Raw genomic sequence first — 20,302 nt, 5'->3', positions numbered from 1 at the left:
TAGAGAGAGAGAGCAACAAAAAAACACATGCTGCATTCGCTCTCTGTGTAACACACAAACCCATCGATCGCGTCGTCATTGAAACATGCGGGCTTTCCGTTCTTCCGGCTAACCATCCGGTGAGCAATACAGCCCAACGACGCTGTATTTCGGGTCCCCTCGCACGACGCAATACCCCCTGCTCCCACCCCCTTCCATATGGGGCGTCATTCATTCGGGTTGAGCGTTCTACCGCCAAGAAATTGCGTCACGTTTCGCACTTGATGACGGAAGCAGCATCCACATCCAGCATCGGTGTTTCGGTTGGTTGCGGCTTGAAGGATAAATGCGTTTGCGGAGGCGAAATGAGTCATTTAAATCGTGCGGGCACAGTGGTAAGCGGTGCATAAATCTTTTCCAATCGCTCCACGCACCATCAGACGACGCTGACCTCATTGTTCAACCTCCGTCTGCTACGGTCCGACGGGGGTTTGTTGCACTTTTATCAGAGCGCATTGCCAGCTTTCCTTTCTCCTCCGTTGGTGCATTTTAGCAATTGAGCATGCATATAAATTATTCACGAAACGACGGACAGTAAATCGGGCAGACAACCAGATTCATTTACTCTAGGCAGATTATGCGAGCTTCTTGTTTGTTTGAGGTATATTATTGACTCCATAGAGTGACAAGCAAATATCTGGAAATAGCTAAACAAAAATCGTCTTTAACACTATTGTATAGGTCGACCGAACGATAAAACTACTTAAAACGTCAAATCATTAACATAGACGGGCAGTGATGATTTACTGCGTTTTTCGCAAAAGTGTTGTACAGGTAGGGTGAGGTGATCTCACCTTTGAAGTCGTAGAAAGATATTAGCCATTAAGGGTCAAAAGTTACTTACTTACTAATCAGACAATCCGTTATCGCGGCCGTTCTGGCGGATGCATCAATGCCATCACTCCATCTCAAATTGGGCCTACCATGCCTCCTATGTCCGTGTGGACGGCCTAAAAGGACTTTACGCGCTGGGTCGTCCGGTGTCATTCTCATGACGTGACCAGCCCACCGGCCGGCTGGCGAGTCTAATTGGCTCCACAATGATGTGATCATCATACAGCTCGTAGAGCTCGTCCATTGTAGCAGCTCCTCCGTTTGTCCTTCCACACATACGGGACCAAAAATCCTTCTGAGCATCTTCCTCTCGAACGCGGCTAAGAGGGCTTCGTCAGCTTTGGACAGAGTCCATGTCTCAGAGGCGTATGTGAGTACTCCGTGTACTCCGTGTAGTCCCAATACTTCGTACTGAACTCACTGAGGCAACTGGCTGGGGAACTGGGAATGGCTTCATCAACTCAAACTTAGATCGGGTGATGGCGCGTTGATGCACTCACCGTGGGACTCCTGCAACAGAGTCCAGACTCCCGAAGCGGTTGGTAGCGCCGGTTAAGTAAGTCTAATGAACTTGTAACGTATGTATAATGTATATCCTGTTTATTGAAACGGAACTTTAATGCAGCTTCAATGTTTAAATACACTACAGCAGTAAGCACAGACTGATTCAACGTTAAACCACGCGTATGTGAGTATGTTTGTTTTTTGTTGCTTCCTCCTCTGCCTGCTTCAGCGCGCGAGACACGATGACTTTATGGCGTTCTACTCCCGCCGCATACAATTCAACTAGCCTGATTACTTTAGGTCCCCCTTGCAAAGGTTAGTAGTAGGTTGAGTAGTATAAATTATATATGCAATATGTGTTGACGTATGTCTGCATCGGTCCACATCTCATACCCGCTTCCCGCCTCAGTGCGGTCGCATCATCGAGTTTCATATGAGCGGCGTGCTGGAGAGCGATGTGAGTGACGTGTTGTTCTGCGGCACCGGTGACTTCTGGTCCTTATCGTCAAACTCGTCCGTCTGGTTCATCTTCAGCTCGTACAGCACCGCGTTCAGCTTGTTCCATTCGTCCATGCGCGGGTTGGCGAGATTGTCCGCCACATCGTACACGTAGATCCGGCCCGCCTCATCGCCCACCGTCACGTGCAGCCCCGACGGTGTCCAGGACACGCGGTTCAGTGCCGGCTGACCGTCGACCGTGATCGAGGCGGTGGGCACCTCCGTGTCCTGGTTCAGGTTCCACAGATCGAGCCGGCCGCTACCGTCCACGCCGGCAAACAGTGCCGGATGAATCGGCGACCAGGCAACGTCCGTCACGTAGTCGGAGTTGTCCTCGAACGAGTACAGTGGCTTGTTGTCCTTCAAGCTCCACAGCTTGATCGTCCAGTCGATGGAGGAGGTAAGGAACAGATGGCCAAAGTCGGGCGACGATTGGTTATGGTGCGCCGAGATGCCCGTCACCGGACCGAGATGCTTCTCGTACGTTTCGCCAATGCCGGACCGGTTACCGTGCCGGCTGGCCGAGTAGACGTACCCGTCCTCGCCGCCGAGCACAAAATTGTTCACCTCGTTGTGCGGGAACGCCATGCAGGTGACGGATATAGCCTTCGACTGGCGGTGCTGCAGCTCCAGCACGTCCTGCGGCTGCGACAGCATGTCCAAGCTCCACGAGCACAGCTTACCGTCCGAGCTGATCGAGATGACGTTGTGCGCGTTCTGGGTGCCGACCATCGACAGACAGTAGACCGGTTGCTGTTGACGATAGTGGGAAAGCGTGCAAATGGAAAACGTTGCTGACCGTGCGCGGCGAAACCGATGTAACCTACCGTATGCGCGTTAGCGCTCAGCGGTGTCCTGTGGATCGGGGTACGCTTCTGCACCCGGTTATCCCACAGCACGATCTGTCCCGAGTAAGTACCGCCGAGTATCAGGTTGGGGTGGAACTTGGCAAAGCACGTCGACATGACGGCACTCTGACAGTGGAAAACTTCCTCGGGCGTTTGCTTCTTGAACTTGGTGTTCCACACCACCACCACACCGTCCGGCTCGTTCGGCGTTTCCTCGTTGCTGTGGTAGGAGGCAACCATCAACTCCGGGAAGTGGGTGGACCAGTCGAACGATGTAACGCATCGGTTCTTCGACCAACGGTCACAGTAGAAGGTGCGATTCAGTGACAGCCGAGCGTGGGATTTCTCATCGCTAGGTTTGCAACAACGAGTACAATAGTTAGTCGTTCTGGAGTAACACCCCACCTTCTCACACTTACTTCATATCATCTGCCTCGCCATCACCGATGTAGTCTGTGTAGATGTCAACCGTTTCGGACAGGGCCCGCTCCATTACTTTGCCCGCCCGCAGGATGAATCGTTGGAAGTCTTCCGAAAGTATGATCATCTGTTTCTGCTCAGCGGAAAGCTCTTTCACTATGGTGAGGTGTTGGAAAAGTAAGGGCGGCATATGAAATCCAACCAACGCTAACGAACCGCGAGCACCCACTTACCTTCCTTTAGGTCTTCCTTCTTCTGCTCCTGTGGCGTGATGGCCGGTGCCACTTCCTTAACCGTCGGCAAACCGTGGGGCAGTATACCGGGCGGCAGCTTCGAGTGGAACCCATGGTCGATATGGGTGAGGGAGCTTTCCTCATCGTCACCTTGACCATCCCCAAAAGTAAGCACTGTATGAGTAAAACTGTTTCTGATCTAGTACGGTCTGAGACACACAAGGGGGGGACTGGGGGTGGTGGGGGAAAACTTAAGCGCTAGACTAGAACCTATCTTAACGTAAGCTTAATCAGTGTATATGCAAACGGAAACATGCAATACATCCACCTTCTCGCCCTCTCTCTCTCTCTCCCTTTCTCTCTCGCTCTCTTGCCCACATCCCGCTCTACATCACTCCCACATACCGCTCTGTGTGGGACAGATACTCGGTTTTAACACCATTTTTGATATTTTTCGTTCCCGCAATCCTTGCACAAAACCGTAATACCGTTCGCAAATGTACGACCAGCAGGTAAAGCAATTGTAATCATCGCCAAAAACAAATTGAAAATGATATAAGGAACATATTTACAGACTGGCGGACCATCGGCACACCTACTGTTGGTGAGGATGCGATACCACTACCAAAGAGCACACACAGAGTACGCTGCCATTTTGGAAAATGGCTGCTCGGGAAGTAGTAATAAGTACAGAGTGAGAGAGAGAGAGTGTGTGTATGCAGAGCATAGAGTGTTAAAAGGGAAAGAAAAGAGAAGAGAAAGTAGAAAGAAAGGGAAAGCAGCAACAGGAGGAAGAGATAGATCAACAGTGGAGTGGATAGATCGATCTGGTGGACTAATAAGAAAGCAGACGATTAAAACCGCGTGGACATCGGATATCCAGTGGCACTAATCCAAGGGGACCACGGAAACCGGATACTAATTCATTCCAAAATGAACTCACTTTGACGCGCAACCTCTTTCTGAGCGTCTGTGCCGCCACTGTTCACACCAAATACTTTACAAAATGTAGTGCCAGGAGGGAAAGCGACCATGGGTGTGGGGTATTTACATATGAGCGCGGTTGGTGCCACAGATATGAACGAGAGATTAGAAAGAAGGGGTACAACTTAAAACCTAACGGATGGATTAGCAAACAGCTGGGGAACTGTGCCGCGTGGAGTACCACAGTTCACCACGCCTAAAGGATGACCAATGCTTCGAGATGCTGTGATTGTGTTTAGCAGAGCATGGAGGTTTTTTGGACCAATTTGGACAACTGTATTGGATTGACGCTGGGACACTCTGGGAAAAGGGGGGAGTTGTTGGTGATGAGTACGGTAACAGTGTTGAAGGTAATAGCAGCAGCAGTAGTAGTGATAGTAGTAGTAGTAGTAGTAGTAGTAGTAGGAGTAGTAATCGCACTATTGATAGTAGTGATTGCGGTAGGGGATAGTGTCACATATTTTGTTTCGATCGGAATCGTCACGGAATTGGAGATTGCTTTTTGCCTCATGTACTCCCTGGAGGATGGACAAGCTGGAGAAACATTCCGGCTAGGGGGGGGGGGAGAGAGTATTGGTCGGTTTTGGAATATATCGCTATAATATAATACTATTTCTCCACCCATTTTTCTTTTCTTTGCAGATTGTTTGAAGACAGGAAGGAAGCACGGACAGAGAGAAAGACAAGTAGGGTAAGGATACAGACAGATACGGATTAAAAAAAAAAACAACAAGGGTTCCGACAGACAGTGGAACAACGCAATGTTGCTCCTTTAGCCCATTGTAAGTAGACGGAGAACACACACACACACACAGAGTGCTGGTGCAGTTAACAGTAACATCACCCTTAAGTAGTACCTTATAAAAGAGCTAGAATGGTAGAGGATCTTTCCCGTCCTAGCGTTGTGTGTGTTTGTGTGTACGTGTGTGTGTGTGTGTTGTGTTAACCATCGATAAAGCGGACCTCGCCGACACGCTGCCTAGAAATCCCTCCAGTACCACCAGTCAGCCGTGTCTTCAAACGGATTTTTGAGCTGTCAAAAGTTACCCAAAAAAAAGAGATTCGTAGGCAGCGTGTCGCCTGGGGTCCGCTGAAGACTGTTTTATTAGCGATGGGCGATGGGCAATAGCGAGACGAACACCTTACTACTACCTTTCCACTCCCAGTGACGATGGGTGACGATGGATGAGCGGTAAAGGTTAGGATGAACGGTTTGATAACCCAACGACGAGGTAGCTAGTGCGGTGAGCGTTTTTGTTAGAAAATTACACACTCCCGAGGCAAAACACCAATACCAAACGTGTACGAGGGCACACTACCACCGTTAGTAGTTACCGCGGGCAAATCCGACCCGGTAGATGCAGTTAGGAGTGATTGTGTTATTGAGCTAACAGTACGGCTACGTGTAACAGAGGTTAGTTAGTGCCGGGAAGGACAAGAAGACGCAAACAACACACCAGGACAGACAGTGCCCCAAATATGCGGACGTACAGTCACAGCCGTGTGGGAATTATAACTTCAAAGACACAAACAAACACGCATACGGGAGCGATGTAGATATAGAGTGGACACCACGGCTAACGGGTGTGTTTAACTTCCCTTTCGACAACTTTCCCGTTTTCGATTATGTATAGTCGTGCGTTGTTTCAGACAATACTCAAACAGTTAAAGCAAACGTCACTAATTGGAAGCGCACGATGATTAAAAACACTGCAATTGCATACTTTCAGGCGTTTTTTTTAATACGAAACCATAAAACCGGGAAGGAAAGTACACCGAAGGGGAGTTAAAGACACACGTACACACACACATGGTTGGTGCGTGGGGACGCAGTTCGAGCATAGGGTGGCTTCGCAACCAAAAAAAAAGGATAATAAAAAGGTCCCCAGGATAATAAAGCCCAGTAGTGAAGATGATAAAAAAGCTAATAGGAATCAGAGAGAGAGAGAGAGAGAGTGAGTGTGAGAGAGAGAGAGTATATGTTTGAGAGAATGGATAACGAAAAAAAAAAGGAAACAAAACACTGTTCACGATGAGGCTACCCATCAAACGGTTTGCAATAACAGCAGTGTTGTCTAGTAACACACTGTATGGCAAAAGCAACACAACAACAGAGGGATAAACAAATGCAAAAGATGAGATTTGCAAATGAAGAAAAAAAACACATCAATATCATTCAAACTCAAATTTTACAACGCTACAAGGCTACATTAGCAATTAACCTGTATGCAGTAACAAGAGTCGAAGAAGAAGAACAACAAAAAGCTACTTAACTAGCACGCATCACTTACAAGAAGTAAAAAAAAAGAGGGGAAAAAACCCCAACAGTTACACAAGGACACTTATGCAATTGATTACGCATTGTAGGTTTCTTTTTTAAATTTTCTGTTGGTGTCTGTGTGTTTGTCGGTGTGTGTGTATCTGTTATAATTCTCACGAAAGAAAAGATACTGAATGGCAGGGAGGGGTAAATTCTATTAACAACATGATAACAACATAGAAAACTCACTATGTGGCGTGTGTGTGTGTGTAATATATATAGAGAGAGAAAGTAAAACAAAAAGGTCTAACGAAGAAAGAAATTGCGCAATTTGCATAGAGATAAACAAAAACAAAAAAAGAGGAATAACGAAAAACAAAAGAGAGCAGATTAATTTGTTTGTTATGGCAAAAACCTACCTGTAAACTCATCCTCCCACTCTAAACCGGGGTTAAGATTGTATTCATCTTGAAATGGGAAAAAAGGTCTAACTTAAACTTTCGGTGTAGTTGAACAAGTTTCGTTGGTTAAAGGTTTTGCAGTATTATTTTGTTTTTTTTTTGGTTGTTTGCAAAAGAAACAGAACATTTGTGTGTGCGTGTGTGTTTTACTGACAGGACGCGCGCGCATAATGGGAAGGCACCATGTGATCTCAACACTCGTACGCGAGGAAACACAATGCACCAAAACCGGTGTGTAGTACTTCCCTACGCTCGCGAGTAGTTGCATTTCGTTTATACTATTACGGCTCATTAGCAGGCTGGGAGTGTGTGTGTGTGTGTGCGGTTGGGTGGATCGAAAGGTATGTTTCATACAGTATGGGAATTGAGCAAGTTTTGGCGAGCATACACTGTATGCGGAAAGAACGCAGCCACAACATCGTCTCTCGTTTGTTTCGGGGCGGGGATTGAGAGGGAGAGGGTGGGAAAGGCTATGGGGGGGAGGTAGCTAGAAAATTTGAAAATTGTGTGGTGTGCACAGTACTTCCTAAGGATATTCTCGACCGTGGGGAGGAGGACTTGCGTGCCTTCATCATGGTAATTTTGAAGCTGGTCTTCGGGTTCTACGGAAGCGAAACTTCTACTGTTCCGAGAGCGGCGGATAGAGGAGAGGAGGTGAAGATTTTTTGAAAAAAACGTTATTGAGAGAATATTTAAAGGTACCGAGAGATGACACCCTAGCATTTGCGAACGATTATCAAAATCAAGCTATTCCTTATCCATGCATACTTCCACCGAGATTAATCCTATGTTCACCGCACAGCACCTACAGGCTCTGATCTACTTTGTTGAGGATGAGTGGATGTTTTCGGTGGTAAAAGTAAAGCTAGTTTCCTACGTATGAGAGTAGCTAGAATGGTGGGACTGTATGGGCGCAATCCGGTTGGACGGAGTCAGAGGATGGGAGTCCTCCCGCATGATGAACACTACATAAGACGGCATCCCGACTTTAATCTGGATGATCACACACACATACATACATGGTAAGTACCATTTTCTAAGTCGTTTCTACGAGGATTTAACTACATCGATTAAATCGCCTTACTATGCTCTCTATGCTTGGGGCGAACTTGGGCTTTAGTTACGCCAGAACGGGCAGGCCGCGAGACCCCACGAGGTTGTTAGTGCCAAGGAAGAAGAAGATACTCTGTGAAGTTGCGACTAGGGTGGGTCGAAGCTACCCCGCGTGCCTTGAGCATCCGATACAAACTAGCTTTTAGGATCGGCAACTTATCGCCCTATGTCCTAAACTACCAGATAACAGAGTACAGCAATATCGTTCGGAAAATGTTACACAAACAATCTGCGGGGACTTTCTCGTTCCGTTCCCCCGAAACAATTGGATGTCTGTTGGCTGCGTTCTTTGTAATTGTAATACTGTGTAAGAATATCAGTTTAATAGCAATTTGACTCTGTACAAAAGATAGGCTGTCTCACGTTTCTCTATCTGCTTGGTTGTGAGTTCCTTCCTGCGGTGTGCGATAATATATGCGCAACGTTGGAAGTTGACAAGCCTATCGTCTGTGGAAAGCCTTTATGATTGATTAGCCAAGGATTAAGAAAAACCGAACAACAAATGTTGCAGAAGATTAAAATAATATTAAAAAAAATGGAAGAAAAATTCGGGGTCCTTTTTGTCAACAGTACACATAAACGAAAGAAGAGTAATAAAAACAGGGGGGGAGAACAGATTTGAGAGCATGCAATCACTTTCTTCCGCACAACTAAACTTAATTGATAAAGAGAAGAAAGGAATGAGGTATTGAAGAAAAAACAACAGGAAAACAAAGGACAACTAATACAAAACTACCATGTACTGCTTTTTGTTTTTAAATTAATATAAAGAAAAAAAACCAACCAACTGAGGACGTGAAGTTATAATTATACTTTCCGTGGGAAAATGGGTGAAGGTGTGGGCGAAATGAATTTAACAAACAAAAAAAGAAGAGAATATATAGAAACGAACAGAAACGGTACGAATATTAAAAAAAACGAATAATAGTAATAATAAGTAAAATAGTAATAATAATACCCGAAACAAACAAACAATTACACTTAATAGGTAAGTGGAATATATAAATTAAATAGAGAAAAGAGAGAGAGCGAGAGAGAGAGAGAGAGAGAGAGAGTGAAACAAAAGGAACAAATGGGTGGAGAAAATAAGATGTATTAATCGCGCGCGCGGTTTGAGTTTTTGCTTTTTTTGGATTGGAGGAAGTTTCTTGCTAAAAACAAAAGTTCTTCTCAGGGAGACAGGGGAGTAATGTGAAAGCAAACAGTTTTTTTTCTTTTATATAAAACGAACCAAAACTTAATCATTAGCCGGTTACTAAAATCATTGAGCAGAGGTGAAATGAGATGAGAAATGAAACGGGGAAGTAAAAGTATGCGTTTGCTGTTTTGTTTTTTTTTTTGGCAGTGTCACACGAACAGGGAAGTCGGAAGGAGTAGGAGTGAGTGAGGTACGGTACAAAGTTTTGTAACAAATTTTGTGTAACATTGGATGACCGCGGGAATGAACCATTTAGGTGAGTTGGTTAGCATCATCTAGTTGTGCCGCTCTTGCTCATCGGAGACTTATAGAAGGGTTACTTTTGCCCGTAGCAGCATATAGATGAACGTGGTACAGAATTTACCATTTGATGAGTTTATCTACTCGACCTCTCAGCTTATCGTGGAGTTTATCGCTGTACGTGGTGGAAAGTAAAGCAGTTTTGTCCTTAGCGAGATTCTCTGTGGATGTCTGTGGATACCGAAGCTGAAGTAGTTAACTATATTTCTGGTTTAGCTTCCCTGGAACTGCACAGTGGAATGAGAACATGACGAGATAGGACAACATGAGTACGCAATCCGCAGTACACGTTGCGAAAGCTGCACGGCAATCCGCAGTACACGTTGCGAAAGCTGCACAGTGTGCTTTCATGGTGGTCAAAAATGGTTGAATAAAGTCGAATGAAATATTGCTTATTATTCGATTAAATCCCCCTCCCTCTATCCTGACCATTTATATTGGCTTACAGGAGCTAGGTAATAATTTTTTGTCACGCTAGGAGGAACCAATCAGGCTTACAACATACACGGTGTTCTCGGACTGTAACGGAACATTGGTTCGATGGATGCTTGTTAACGGGCATATATATATTCAGAAAAGGGGTAACTCATTTTTGCAACTGAGTTACCTAAAAGGGTATATTTTTCAGACTTTTTACAGTAAGTATTTATTTATTATTTTTAATTATTATAAATAATTATTGCAACGATTTCTCACATTTTTGCTTAACTTTTACCACAATTTAAGGTAACTCAGTAGCGAAAAGTTAGTGCCGTGAGTGGGTGGGGGGGGGGCATCTTTTCAGACTTTAGCCCAATGTTTATATGAAACGAGTTATGACCATATAAAAATCCCACTGTGCAATAAAAATGACAGGCCACAGTGCTGCACACAAAAGATTCTAGGGGGGGCCTTCTCGAGTCTTTTACCCACATTTCACCGTGAATTTGCACACAACTTGCGTACAGTTGCGGTCCGTTAAACTTGTGAGTCTGTTCTACTCCCTAGTCTTATCCGCAAAACAGCGTAAGGGTATCTGTGTATCTATCAAATTTTCGAAAGAAAATCAGACCTAACAAGAACACAGTTGCAGCGCTGCCGTAGCTGCACTGAAGCAGGAGAAAAGAAAAGCGCATATATATGCAGGCGCATGCACTCCATTACAAGGACACGCAAGGATATGAATGTGAGCAAGTGAGCAGCGACACACTCTCATCTCACATGTACAGCAAATATTGGTTCAATAATCGGATAGCCACCGACAGGGAGGGACAGTCTTTTCCACGGACAATGGAAATTGAGCACCCCTTTCGAATAGTGGGAATAAAGATCTATTTGAAAACTTTGAAAAACTGGGATAAAATAGTACCCCTCCGACTTCACCGTACAAGATCTAGTAGATAACACCCATCAAATGGTAAACGTTCCCCGGTACATGAACATTGATGGTAGCGATGAAACGGTCAGTACACGAGAAGTTCGCAATCGCGCCATCAAACCAATGAATGGAGCTTATTTTGTTTAAAATTTTAAAATTAAAAACCACAACAACAAACATATGATAGAAAGTAAGTAAAATTAAATTAAAATAAAAAAAACGTTGAAACGAATTACTCACCGTAATAATCGGTTGCGTGGGCTGCAAATCGCCAGATCGTGCCGCCAGATCAGTCATCATACCAGACACCCGGTGGGGGGACGGGGGACGGGGAACCAGTTTGTGTTCCAGTTTCGAAAATCAAAAAACCAAACCAAAAACCACCGGAAATGGGGATGAATGGGAGAAAACCAAAACACGGTCATTAGTTTAACTCTTGTAAGTTGTTCAGCACTCTTCTTTTTGTGCTCTATTATCGCTTCTGCGCGCACCGAGCGTTTAGGGTTGGAAACAGTGAACGATACAAGCTAACGCAAAACAAAACGAAATAGAACCAAAAAAAAAATGTAACATAGAGGCGAGAAGAGGAGTGGTCCAGAGGAGGAGCGCTACACAGAACCGGGGGCGGAAGGAAGTTGGACTTATTTAGAGCTGTTTTTTTCTTTGTTTTAAATTGCCAAATAGTTCTAATCTATAGATGAACATCAAATGCAAATTTATAGCTAAAGCCAATACCCGGAGAGATACAGAGACAGAGAGAGAGAGAGAGAGAGAGAGCCGGTACAAAAACAACGAAACGAAACTAAAAAAAAAACCAAACTTAAATCATGAGCAAACCAAAGGTAAGCGCAAGGAAGAACTGAGGATTTGAAAAGCGTTTAGATTGTCATTACAATTACGGGTACAAATCTGAGTTTGTATCTCTGTCAACAGTTTATATAGAAATTGTAATTGTTTGCATTCAAGCTAGAGAGCTGTATCGACAAATTGCTGTTTGCTTTGGAATCTTTTCGTACGATAGATGCTCTCGGTACACATCGATATCATGCTTTACCTTTGCGCGGTCTCCACCAATCCTCCATATATCCTGACAGAGGTGAGGAATGGCAAGAAAAAACTGTATTTGTTATTTTATTTCACTAAATGTTCATTGCTGGAAGTGGCGGGTGTTTTGGGTTTGGAGGGCTGCTAAGTATCGAAAGCAAAGCGCTTTTGGTAACGTGGGCGACCACACGGGACGTTAAAGACGTGTAATAGAAGACGGCGGGGGAGGGTGGGAGAGGGAGGGTTTTTTTGTGTCCTTTCCTAGGCAAACATGGTTATGTTTGGGTGCATTTAACGAACTTTTAGCTTGTTTAATGTTCCCTTTCTTTCTACCGATCGATGCCATACATTGTTCAACGCTACGCACGTACAGCGATCGAAGAAAGGATTGTTAAATTGGCGTTTCGAACCGGCACAAAATAGCTTCCCTTTCTCCTATAAGGGATGTACAAAATAACATCCCTAGAAGCAGCGTTATTCGTGACGAAGGAGGAGGGTCGTTGAAGTGTTTTTTTTTTGGCCGTGTACAAGATATGGCCGAGTCTGGCAAGAGAGACAACAGCAAAAAAAAAGGATTCCAATACACTTACCGTCGCGTTCGTGGCCACCGGAACTGTTCGTTTGTGTCTGTTTCGAGTATACGACCGTTTCCTTCGGCGGAATGTTGGTTGCCTGTACGGATACCAGGCATAAGTTAACCGGCTTTTTGCGATAACTGGGTGGGGGGGGAAACAAAAAGTCGGTAAAACAATCTGGCCAGGCGGCAATTGTTGTAGGTAACGTAATTAGATACCTTATTCCATTGATGCTGGGCTGCAGGCTGGCGTCGGGTGTGTGGGTTGTGGATTGATCGGAAGTGGCCGAATTAACGGACGATAGTGACGATAGCACCTCGGACACGGGTGCCACACCCAGCGACGAAAGCATCTCATCTAGATCCCTGGCATTGGGAAACGAAGCAGAAGAAGAAGAAGAATCATAACACCCATTGTATTAACCGATTGATTTGGTTTTGTTTTGCTGCCGGACTGCATACTTCCGTGTGCTGGTTTCCGAATGGCCCAGCTTCCCGGCCGCCTCTTCCAGATCTTTCTGCTCCTTCTCCTTTCGCCTTCGATCCTTCTCTTCGCGGAGCGCCTGCAGTTTGGCTTTCTTCCGCTCCAGTTCCGCCTTTCGGTTCATCTTGGAAAGTTTTGCGAGTTGCTCTAATTGCTCCAGCTTTCACAGCTGCACCAGCAAATAGGGGGGAAGGAGAAAAAAAAAAATGGTTACTGAAAACTTGTTATTTCTAGAGAGATGCGAGCCAAGAAGCGAATATACAAAAGAACCAAACAAGACACAAAACCAAAGACAGACGCAACCAATCTCTAGCAGCAAGTAAAGGTAAACGTATAGTGTCTTCCGAAACATGACGTCATGTTGTGAACATTTTGAGAGAGTGTGGTTGTGTGTACGGTTTTTTTTATGTTCAACGTTAAGCAGCATAGCGAATATGGTGTACTACAGAAATCGTGAGGTATACAAAAAAAAGAAGCCAGACGTTAGATTTTTTTCACACAAGCCTGTTAGTGGATAGCACTTCTGTTTTAATGCAGGGGACTCACATTTTATGTTCCACCACGAGTAGATAATTATATGTATGGATTTTTTTGGTCTTAAGTAGGTAATTGCGTTGGTTAGAGAGTAAGCATTCGTACGCGCAGTAGGGTACAGTTACAAAGGCGGGTGATACAGTTATACGTGTTTCTCTTTTTCGCACCAGCGTACAAGTTGGGTATGGGGGAACGCAAAACCTGCCACCTCAGTATGCGACGAGGGTGCAGGACAGGATTTTGGGTGGTTTAAAACTTTTGCCACAAAACGCAAGATGCTGTTATGAACATTCCGCTGAGATGATAGAAGCCCGGTGACGCATTCGTTGATTGATTCTTGGGGGAGGGACACACACACACACGATACACAGAAACGATTGCGAGACGTGTAAGGGCGTAATGCGGTATGGAGGTTGACCACCCGGATGATGAGGTTTGGGATGCGCAACGCTTGCGTTGTTGATTGTTAGTTCACTACAAGTATTAACGATACCGTTCCTGGTGCGTTTTTGTTTTCTTCTGTGTGGAAAAAGTGTTTCAATACCCGAGCTGTGTGAAGGAAATGATCGGTTTTCTCTCCGTGTTCGCACGTCTGCACTTTTGAGAAGACTTTTTTCACCCACAAACACATCCGCAGGACTTGTGCAGTGCAATCTTGGCAGCCAGGCACGGATAATCGGGAGCCACGGAAAAAAAGCACAATGTGTTCCTGTACGTTGCGTTTATAATGTTGCGTTCATTACCGTTGCTGAAATAAATCATTTCGTGACTTATCGGTTAAGTTTTGTGCGTTTATCCCTAAATATTTATATGTTATTTCAATGTTTGCATGGTTTTTAGCTCTAATTGTAAACAATTTGAGCAAACAAACCTAGCTACAAAGCTGTACCGGGAGCTGATGAAAGATTAATTGGAAGAATTTTTGAAGCAGATTGAAATGAAATATTTCAAATTTGATCGAAACATTTCATGGCAACCGTTGCTTACCGTTGCTTGGAAACTTGTTTATTGGTGTTCAATATTGTTTTTTTTTTTTTCTGCACGGCAACAGCACCTGTTTGCGTACTGAAATTTGTTTCTATCTAGCTATTGAATTCCCATTTAGTTAAATGAAGTATAAGTTAATAAAATTGATATTTTAATCCCTTTTACCAAAATATCCCCCCTTTTGAACCGATAGCGCAGCACAGCATGGCACAGCTAAAGTCATCTACGTCGAACGAAGCGAAAAGTGATACCTACTCCAAGCACAACTTCGAACCGGACGATGAGGAGGTGTCGATGATATTTGGTTTCGAGGAAACTGATGCCCGCCAGAAGCTGCACAACTTCCCGAAATGTTCGCGTTTGGTAATCAGGTAGAATCGACTAGTCACCAATTAGCTCCCCCCCCAGTCACCAATTTGACCCTCCACCCTCCGCTCAGTCCCGACCTGCAGGCCGAGCTCGGGATGGAAATCGGTACGGCCGTCAGTGTGGAGCACCCGTGGAAGGAGATCAAGAAGGAGATGCTGGAGGACCATTTGCCGGGCAAAACGAAGGTTCAGCGGCAGCTAAAGGACAAGCTGAAGGACATGGAACCGGGCAAGCTGATCCTGGTCGGGTACCTGCCGGACCAGAGCACCGAGGAGGAGGACCTGTTTGCGGTGTTTACCGACAATCGGGAAACGCGCGAAGCGCGTGAACTGATACGGCGCTTGGAGCTGGTGGAACGGTTATCGGCGGCGGCAGCAATGAGGAAGAAGCCGCGCCGATGGCAGTCACGTGGCAGTGAGCAGGATGTGGAAAATTTTATACCACTGAAGCGTACCAACGTGGTCAATGTGGAGTCGCAAAGCATCTACCCGGCACAGCGCGTCAGCTCGTTGCGCCGGTTTCAGTTGCGGATGGTGGGGGACGCACGGGACGGCTATGTGGAGCTCGTGCCGAAAACAGTTTTCCGTACCATCGTCCGAAAGTCGATCGATTTCGGTGTACAGCTGCGGCCACAAAAGGTGCACACATTTCAGCAGACCGATCCAACGTTTCCCACCAATGCCTGGTCGCAGTATCTGTACGAGATTGGTAGCGAGCCGAAGATGGCTACCGTGGCGACGACCACCACCACGGCAACATCCGGTAGTACCGGTCCCGCCGGTCAGCCAGTATCGCCGAGCGATCACGTCGAGCAGCTGCTGCAGACGCTAGAGTTCAATCAGATCGATATGTACCGGAACGATTATCCCATCATATCGCGCCACAAGTCGATCCACAAGTACGAGACGCCGATAGTGGAGGAAACGATGTGCTTCATGGATCGGTCCACCTGTGCCAATAGACATGTGTCCGCCATCGAGTGGCATCCTCAGCTGACGGGCACGTTTGTGGCCGCTTACGTTCACCACATTCCAAGCGTACAGATGGCGGTCCCGCGAGCCGGGAACTTAGCCGACGGACAGGAGGTTGCTGCCGGCATGCGAACGATACCCTCGGGGGCAATGGTCGGAGGCAGCGGTAGGGAGGACGCGATAAATCGTCTCGTGTTCGAGAAGTGTCCCGTGCTGGCGTGGAACTTTGAAGAATCGCTCGTACCGAAGCTCTGGCTGGACTCACCGCGCGAAGTGACCGCACTCTCCTTCTGTCCGTACGATGGCCGTCTGCTGGTTGGCGGGCTTTCCAGCGGCCAGATCGCTATCTGGGAGCTGACGGACGCACAGCTGGAACACACCGGACCGCGGACGAGTGGCAGAGAGCACAAACACCCTGGACAACATCCCACCCCGGACATGTATCGGAGCGAAATCAAGCTACTGCTCGGTAACGCTACACCGTCGAACCGGTTGGCCCGGGGCCATTCGGCCAGTGCCGGTGGGCAGGGACACGGCACGCTAAAGGACGGTACAGGCGCACCGGAAACGCCGTGGCATGTGCGTCCGGCCGTCATCAGCGCCCTCGACCGATCGGCACGCAAACCGATCACCGTGATCCGCTGGTTGCCACAGAACTATCACGCCGTCACCACCGGGCAGCTGCGCGTCAACAGTGCCGAGGATGGACCGGGCCGATTCCTACTGACGGCCGCACTGGACGGTACCGTCTCCATCTGGAATCTCGACCTGTCGATCCCGGCCGCGCTGACGGCTCACGCGCAGGACAAGCAGAAGGGCGCCGGCGAGCTGGATACGGTCGGCGATACGACCCCGACCGGAGGCGGACTGGCCCGACTGAACCACGTGTTCCATCCGACGTTCCGGGTACGGTGCGACGTGCCGATCGTGACGCTGGCACTGGACGAGCAACCGATCTCGTTACGCGGTGGTGGACCGTCGGGCACGTTCCAGCTGCCGCCGGTCATCTGCCACCAGGCATTCATCGCCGGCACCCTGCTCGGTGGGCTGTTCTGGGGCAAATGGGACGGGTACGAGTTCGATCAGGGTGCGGTCGTGAATGAGGAGCCGATGCGCGACCGGGACACCTTTGCGGCGGTACACAACGGACCACTGGTGGCGATCGCACGCAACACCTTCGTGCCGGAGGTACTGCTGACCGCGGGTGGCAGCGTGCTGGCCCTCTGGACGGCCGATTGTCGCCAGTCGCCCATCTTCTGGCGCGTCAAGCCTGCGTCCGTGACCGCCTGCGTGTGGAGTCTCGATCGACCGTCGGTGTTTTACGTCGGACTGGCGAACGGTGATTTGGAGATTTGGGATCTGCAAAGTAGGCAACTGGGTTTAAGTTGAAGGATATACTGGCACACTACTTACGCTAGTTACCTCACAAGTAGTTATTGGAAGATGTAATTCGACGCACAGTGCACGTTTTATGTAGAATTTTGACACCCTTCACGCTGTAATTTAAGGACAAACAGATACTTAAGGTCAAGTGTTGGGTATAAACAGGCGAGACCATATGATATCCTACCAAACCTTTCTTTCCATCCCCGACAGTTCACACATCAACAGCCTGCGTTACGCTAAATCTCGGTGCGAACGTACTTTCCATCATCACACAGCAGCAACATCGCCGCACACCTCAGCGCCATCTGGCGGTGGCCGATGGGAACTGCAATGTGCGGCTGCTCAGCATCCCGGCCGCATTTGCCGAACCACGGGTCAGCGAACGGAAGCGTTTCCGGCAGCTGATACGGGCCGAGCTGGCCCGCAAGCACGACCAGTCCGCTTGGGTCGAGCGCTACTACGAGCAGAACCGTGAGCAGATCGAGGCGAAGCTGTGCGCGGAACGGGAGGCACGCGAGCTGGCCGAACGGCTCGAGGTGGAAAAGCAGGAGCACGATGACTTTCTGCGCCGGCAGGCGATCGAGGAAGCGAAGAAGAAGGCACTGCGTGATGCGGAAAAGCGTGTCGATCTGAGCCGGCGGCTCGAGGGTCGATGGCGTTCGCGCTACTACCGGGCCCTGATTCGCACCATGATGGCCCGGCGCCATCTTAGCCCGGAGCTGCTGGCGAAGCAGATGCACCCGGAGCGCGAACGCCGCCGGTACGATGTGCGGAAGCGGGCCACGATTGGCGAGAGTGTTGCGGCCGCCCCCGAAGACTACCGGCGCGTGCAGGGCACGCTGGAACCGGGTGAGGCTGCCCGGGCAAGGGTTGCGCCGCTCGCACTCAACGACGAGGCGACCCGGTTGCGGGAAACGGTGCGTGCCCGGTTTCAGGAGGAGATGAGCGACTATCCTCGCGTCAGCTGGGAAGCAAAGGAGGTCCTGCGTAACTTCCGCTTACCACTCGAGCTGGACAGTGTGGTCAGCATCATAGCGAAGGGTCGGGCTCGGCGCGAGCTCGTACTGTCGGACGATCACGGCAACTTGGAGCATCTGCAGGCGTACCTGGCAAAGCAGACGGCCCGCGGTTCGGCTGGCGGTTGTGGCGGTATGGACGGGCCAGCCAACGGGGACGAGTCGGAGAGCACCGTTACGAACGTTAGCCCGGAGGTGCGACGTGCCGTTGGATTGCAACGGGCCCGCTCGGTGACGTTTCTGGACGACGTGCCGAAACCAAGTCCCGACCTGCAGGGCTAGATAGAAGCGGGGAAGCGGGGGTAGAGGGGGGGGGGATTTAGAACGATAGCAACGGTACTCAAAACTGGAACTCCCACTCCTCGTCAAGCAAAGGTTTTCTGGACCCCAGGGCTTTCAAGTCCCGTTACGGACGATCGGTTTTTTTTTGATCGCCCAGTTGATATGACAGGTGAAGAGTAGTCAAGTTCGAACTGTTTCTTGTTTTTTGTGAGGCGTAGCGGTACTTTTCGCGACACTCGTGTGATGTAAATTAGGTGACTTTGATCGACGGAGACGAAGATGGATTACGAAATGTGGACATAGTTCTTGGTGAGGTGCTGCACCGAGGATAGGATGTATGGGGTGGGGGGAGGGAGAGTGTCATGGAAGCGAGCAGCACGTAACGACGTGCTCTGAAACTAGTTGGCTAGCAAATGTTTTTAATCCAACGTAGAATATCCAAAAGGAACGGTTCATTGTCATGCAAACCCGGCCGGGTCCAACATGGCGGAACATCGCTTAATGGCTGTCTGCTTAAGAAATCTAATAATAAACATGAGAACATTGTTTATTCACTCGACAGTTTGATTTATTCCCACAAAAAAAACCCCAAAGGATGCCAAATATACCCAAAAAAACACCACACCACAATCACCATGCCAAATAATGGGAGAAGCTTGGCACTATAAACACAACGCTGCTGACTTTGATACGGCCATATTGGTTGTTGACAAATTGAGCACTTACAGCATCAGGTGTCGTTCGCACATTTTTTTTGTTGTTCTCTCTTTGTGTCTGCATAATGCTTTCCCCACTTGTTGGGGTTTTTATTTTGTTGGATGGAAGAATTGAAGATCCATTACGTTCGATGGAGTAATAGGGCGTCTCTGTTTTGCGGCGCCATATTGCTTCATGCTTGTTTTGCAAAGCACCCGTGTATGCACGATTACGCGCGCGCAAGAAAGCAAAAGGTGCGTGTGTTGAGCCGTAATACATATTGAACAAGGGTAAGTATAATTGGTGATGAGCTGAAGCAACGTCCCGAGCCGATCAGCAACGATGTGCACATATAGGTGGTAACCGTCGAGAAGTCTAGACCAGATCAGGGCGACTTACGCGACACAGCAAGGACACCGTTTCCTACAACAGAGTTACGCTTGATCCATTTTTCCGACTGGTTGCGCGTGACGAGATATAGCCGCAGGTCGGGGAAATGAGCCTTGCAAACCGCTCTGTATCATCGGATATTCTTGCCATTGAGCTGGCCTTGACTTGAGGGGTACAATAAGTGAGGAAAAGGTGTCGTTTGTATCGAATTTCGCCTGTCACGAGCGGGCCGCCATACGTGAGGCCACCGAAACGTGTTCTCCCCAATGCACAGGCAGCAAGGTTACAGATCACGAATCTGGAGCATGCTTATGCAGCTACACCGATTCTACACCGATCAGTTCGACAGTGCTGATAGCAGGTGCCCTTACTCACTCCGTACTTTCTCGCCAGATCTGGCACAGTTCGAACGATGGCAGCGGTTTGCCACATCGTTCCTTTCGCTCGATCGATTAGGGGAACTTGCCGTACGGGAAGGGATCGTAAACGGTGCAAGACACCACCCTTCAGTTGAGCGATT

General features: G+C 47.9%; 2 protein-coding genes and 1 long non-coding RNA gene across 19 annotated transcripts; 2 read left to right on the top strand and 1 right to left on the bottom strand.

The window, feature by feature from the left end:
* Positions 1-1,452: 1,452 nt before the first annotated feature.
* LOC118517004 (cytoplasmic dynein 1 intermediate chain) lies at positions 1,453-14,370 on the bottom strand. Of its 15 annotated transcripts, none has more exons than XM_036062846.1 (11): positions 14,230-14,370; positions 13,130-13,320; positions 12,887-13,033; positions 12,684-12,808; positions 12,104-12,166; positions 11,290-11,310; positions 7,040-7,087; positions 3,377-3,526; positions 3,143-3,299; positions 2,703-3,075; positions 1,453-2,628 (listed from the first exon to the last, which is right to left on the bottom strand). In XM_036062846.1, exons 2-11 carry the CDS (start codon positions 13,273-13,275, stop codon positions 1,807-1,809), a joined length of 2,052 nt encoding a protein of 683 aa, XP_035918739.1. In that variant the 5' UTR covers positions 13,276-13,320; positions 14,230-14,370; the 3' UTR covers positions 1,453-1,806. The 15 variants fall into 15 exon arrangements, with proteins under 15 accessions (XP_035918739.1, XP_035918778.1, XP_035918785.1 ...); XM_036062885.1 differs by having other exon boundaries at positions 7,040-7,060; XM_036062892.1 differs by having other exon boundaries at positions 12,104-12,136.
* LOC118517155 lies at positions 4,231-5,119 on the top strand. The gene is made up of 2 exons (XR_004908265.1): positions 4,231-4,710; positions 5,003-5,119. It is a non-coding gene; the product is annotated as an uncharacterized LOC118517155 (long non-coding RNA).
* Positions 14,371-14,579: 209 nt separating the features above from the next.
* Positions 14,580-19,250, top strand: LOC118516954 (WD repeat-containing protein 63). Of its 3 annotated transcripts, none has more exons than XM_036062793.1 (4): positions 14,580-14,747; positions 14,866-15,043; positions 15,112-17,378; positions 17,609-19,250. In XM_036062793.1, exons 2-4 carry the CDS (start codon positions 14,877-14,879, stop codon positions 18,694-18,696), a joined length of 3,522 nt encoding a protein of 1,173 aa, XP_035918686.1. In that variant the 5' UTR covers positions 14,580-14,747; positions 14,866-14,876; the 3' UTR covers positions 18,697-19,250. The 3 variants fall into 3 exon arrangements, with proteins under 3 accessions (XP_035918686.1, XP_035918683.1, XP_035918680.1); XM_036062790.1 differs by having other exon boundaries at positions 14,580-14,799; XM_036062787.1 differs by having other exon boundaries at positions 14,580-15,043.
* The last annotated feature ends 1,052 nt before the right edge of the window (positions 19,251-20,302 follow it).

The sequence above is a fragment of the Anopheles stephensi genome, chromosome X (genome assembly GCF_013141755.1).
Source record: "Anopheles stephensi strain Indian chromosome X, UCI_ANSTEP_V1.0, whole genome shotgun sequence".
NCBI lineage: Eukaryota > Metazoa > Arthropoda > Insecta > Diptera > Culicidae > Anopheles > Anopheles stephensi.
The sequence above is the reverse complement of the archived record's forward strand: the minus strand, read 5'-3'. Positions and strand labels throughout refer to the sequence as shown.

Coding starts and splice junctions, on each gene's coding strand:
- LOC118517004 (XM_036062846.1), bottom strand. CDS start 13,275: ATGAACCGAAAGGCGGAACTGGAGCGGAAGAAAGCCAAACTGCAGGCG. Junction 3,076..3,142: donor GGCGAGGCAGATGATATGAA/GTAAGTGTGAGA, acceptor TTGCAAACCTAG/CGATGAGAAATCCCACGCTC. Junction 2,629..2,702: donor TGAGCGCTAACGCGCATACG/GTAGGTTACATC, acceptor TATCGTCAACAG/CAACCGGTCTACTGTCTGTC.
- LOC118516954 (XM_036062793.1), top strand. CDS start 14,877: ATGGCACAGCTAAAGTCATCTACGTCGAACGAAGCGAAAAGTGATACC. Junction 15,044..15,111: donor TGTTCGCGTTTGGTAATCAG/GTAGAATCGACT, acceptor CCCTCCGCTCAG/TCCCGACCTGCAGGCCGAGC. Junction 17,379..17,608: donor GGAGATTTGGGATCTGCAAA/GTAGGCAACTGG, acceptor CATCCCCGACAG/TTCACACATCAACAGCCTGC.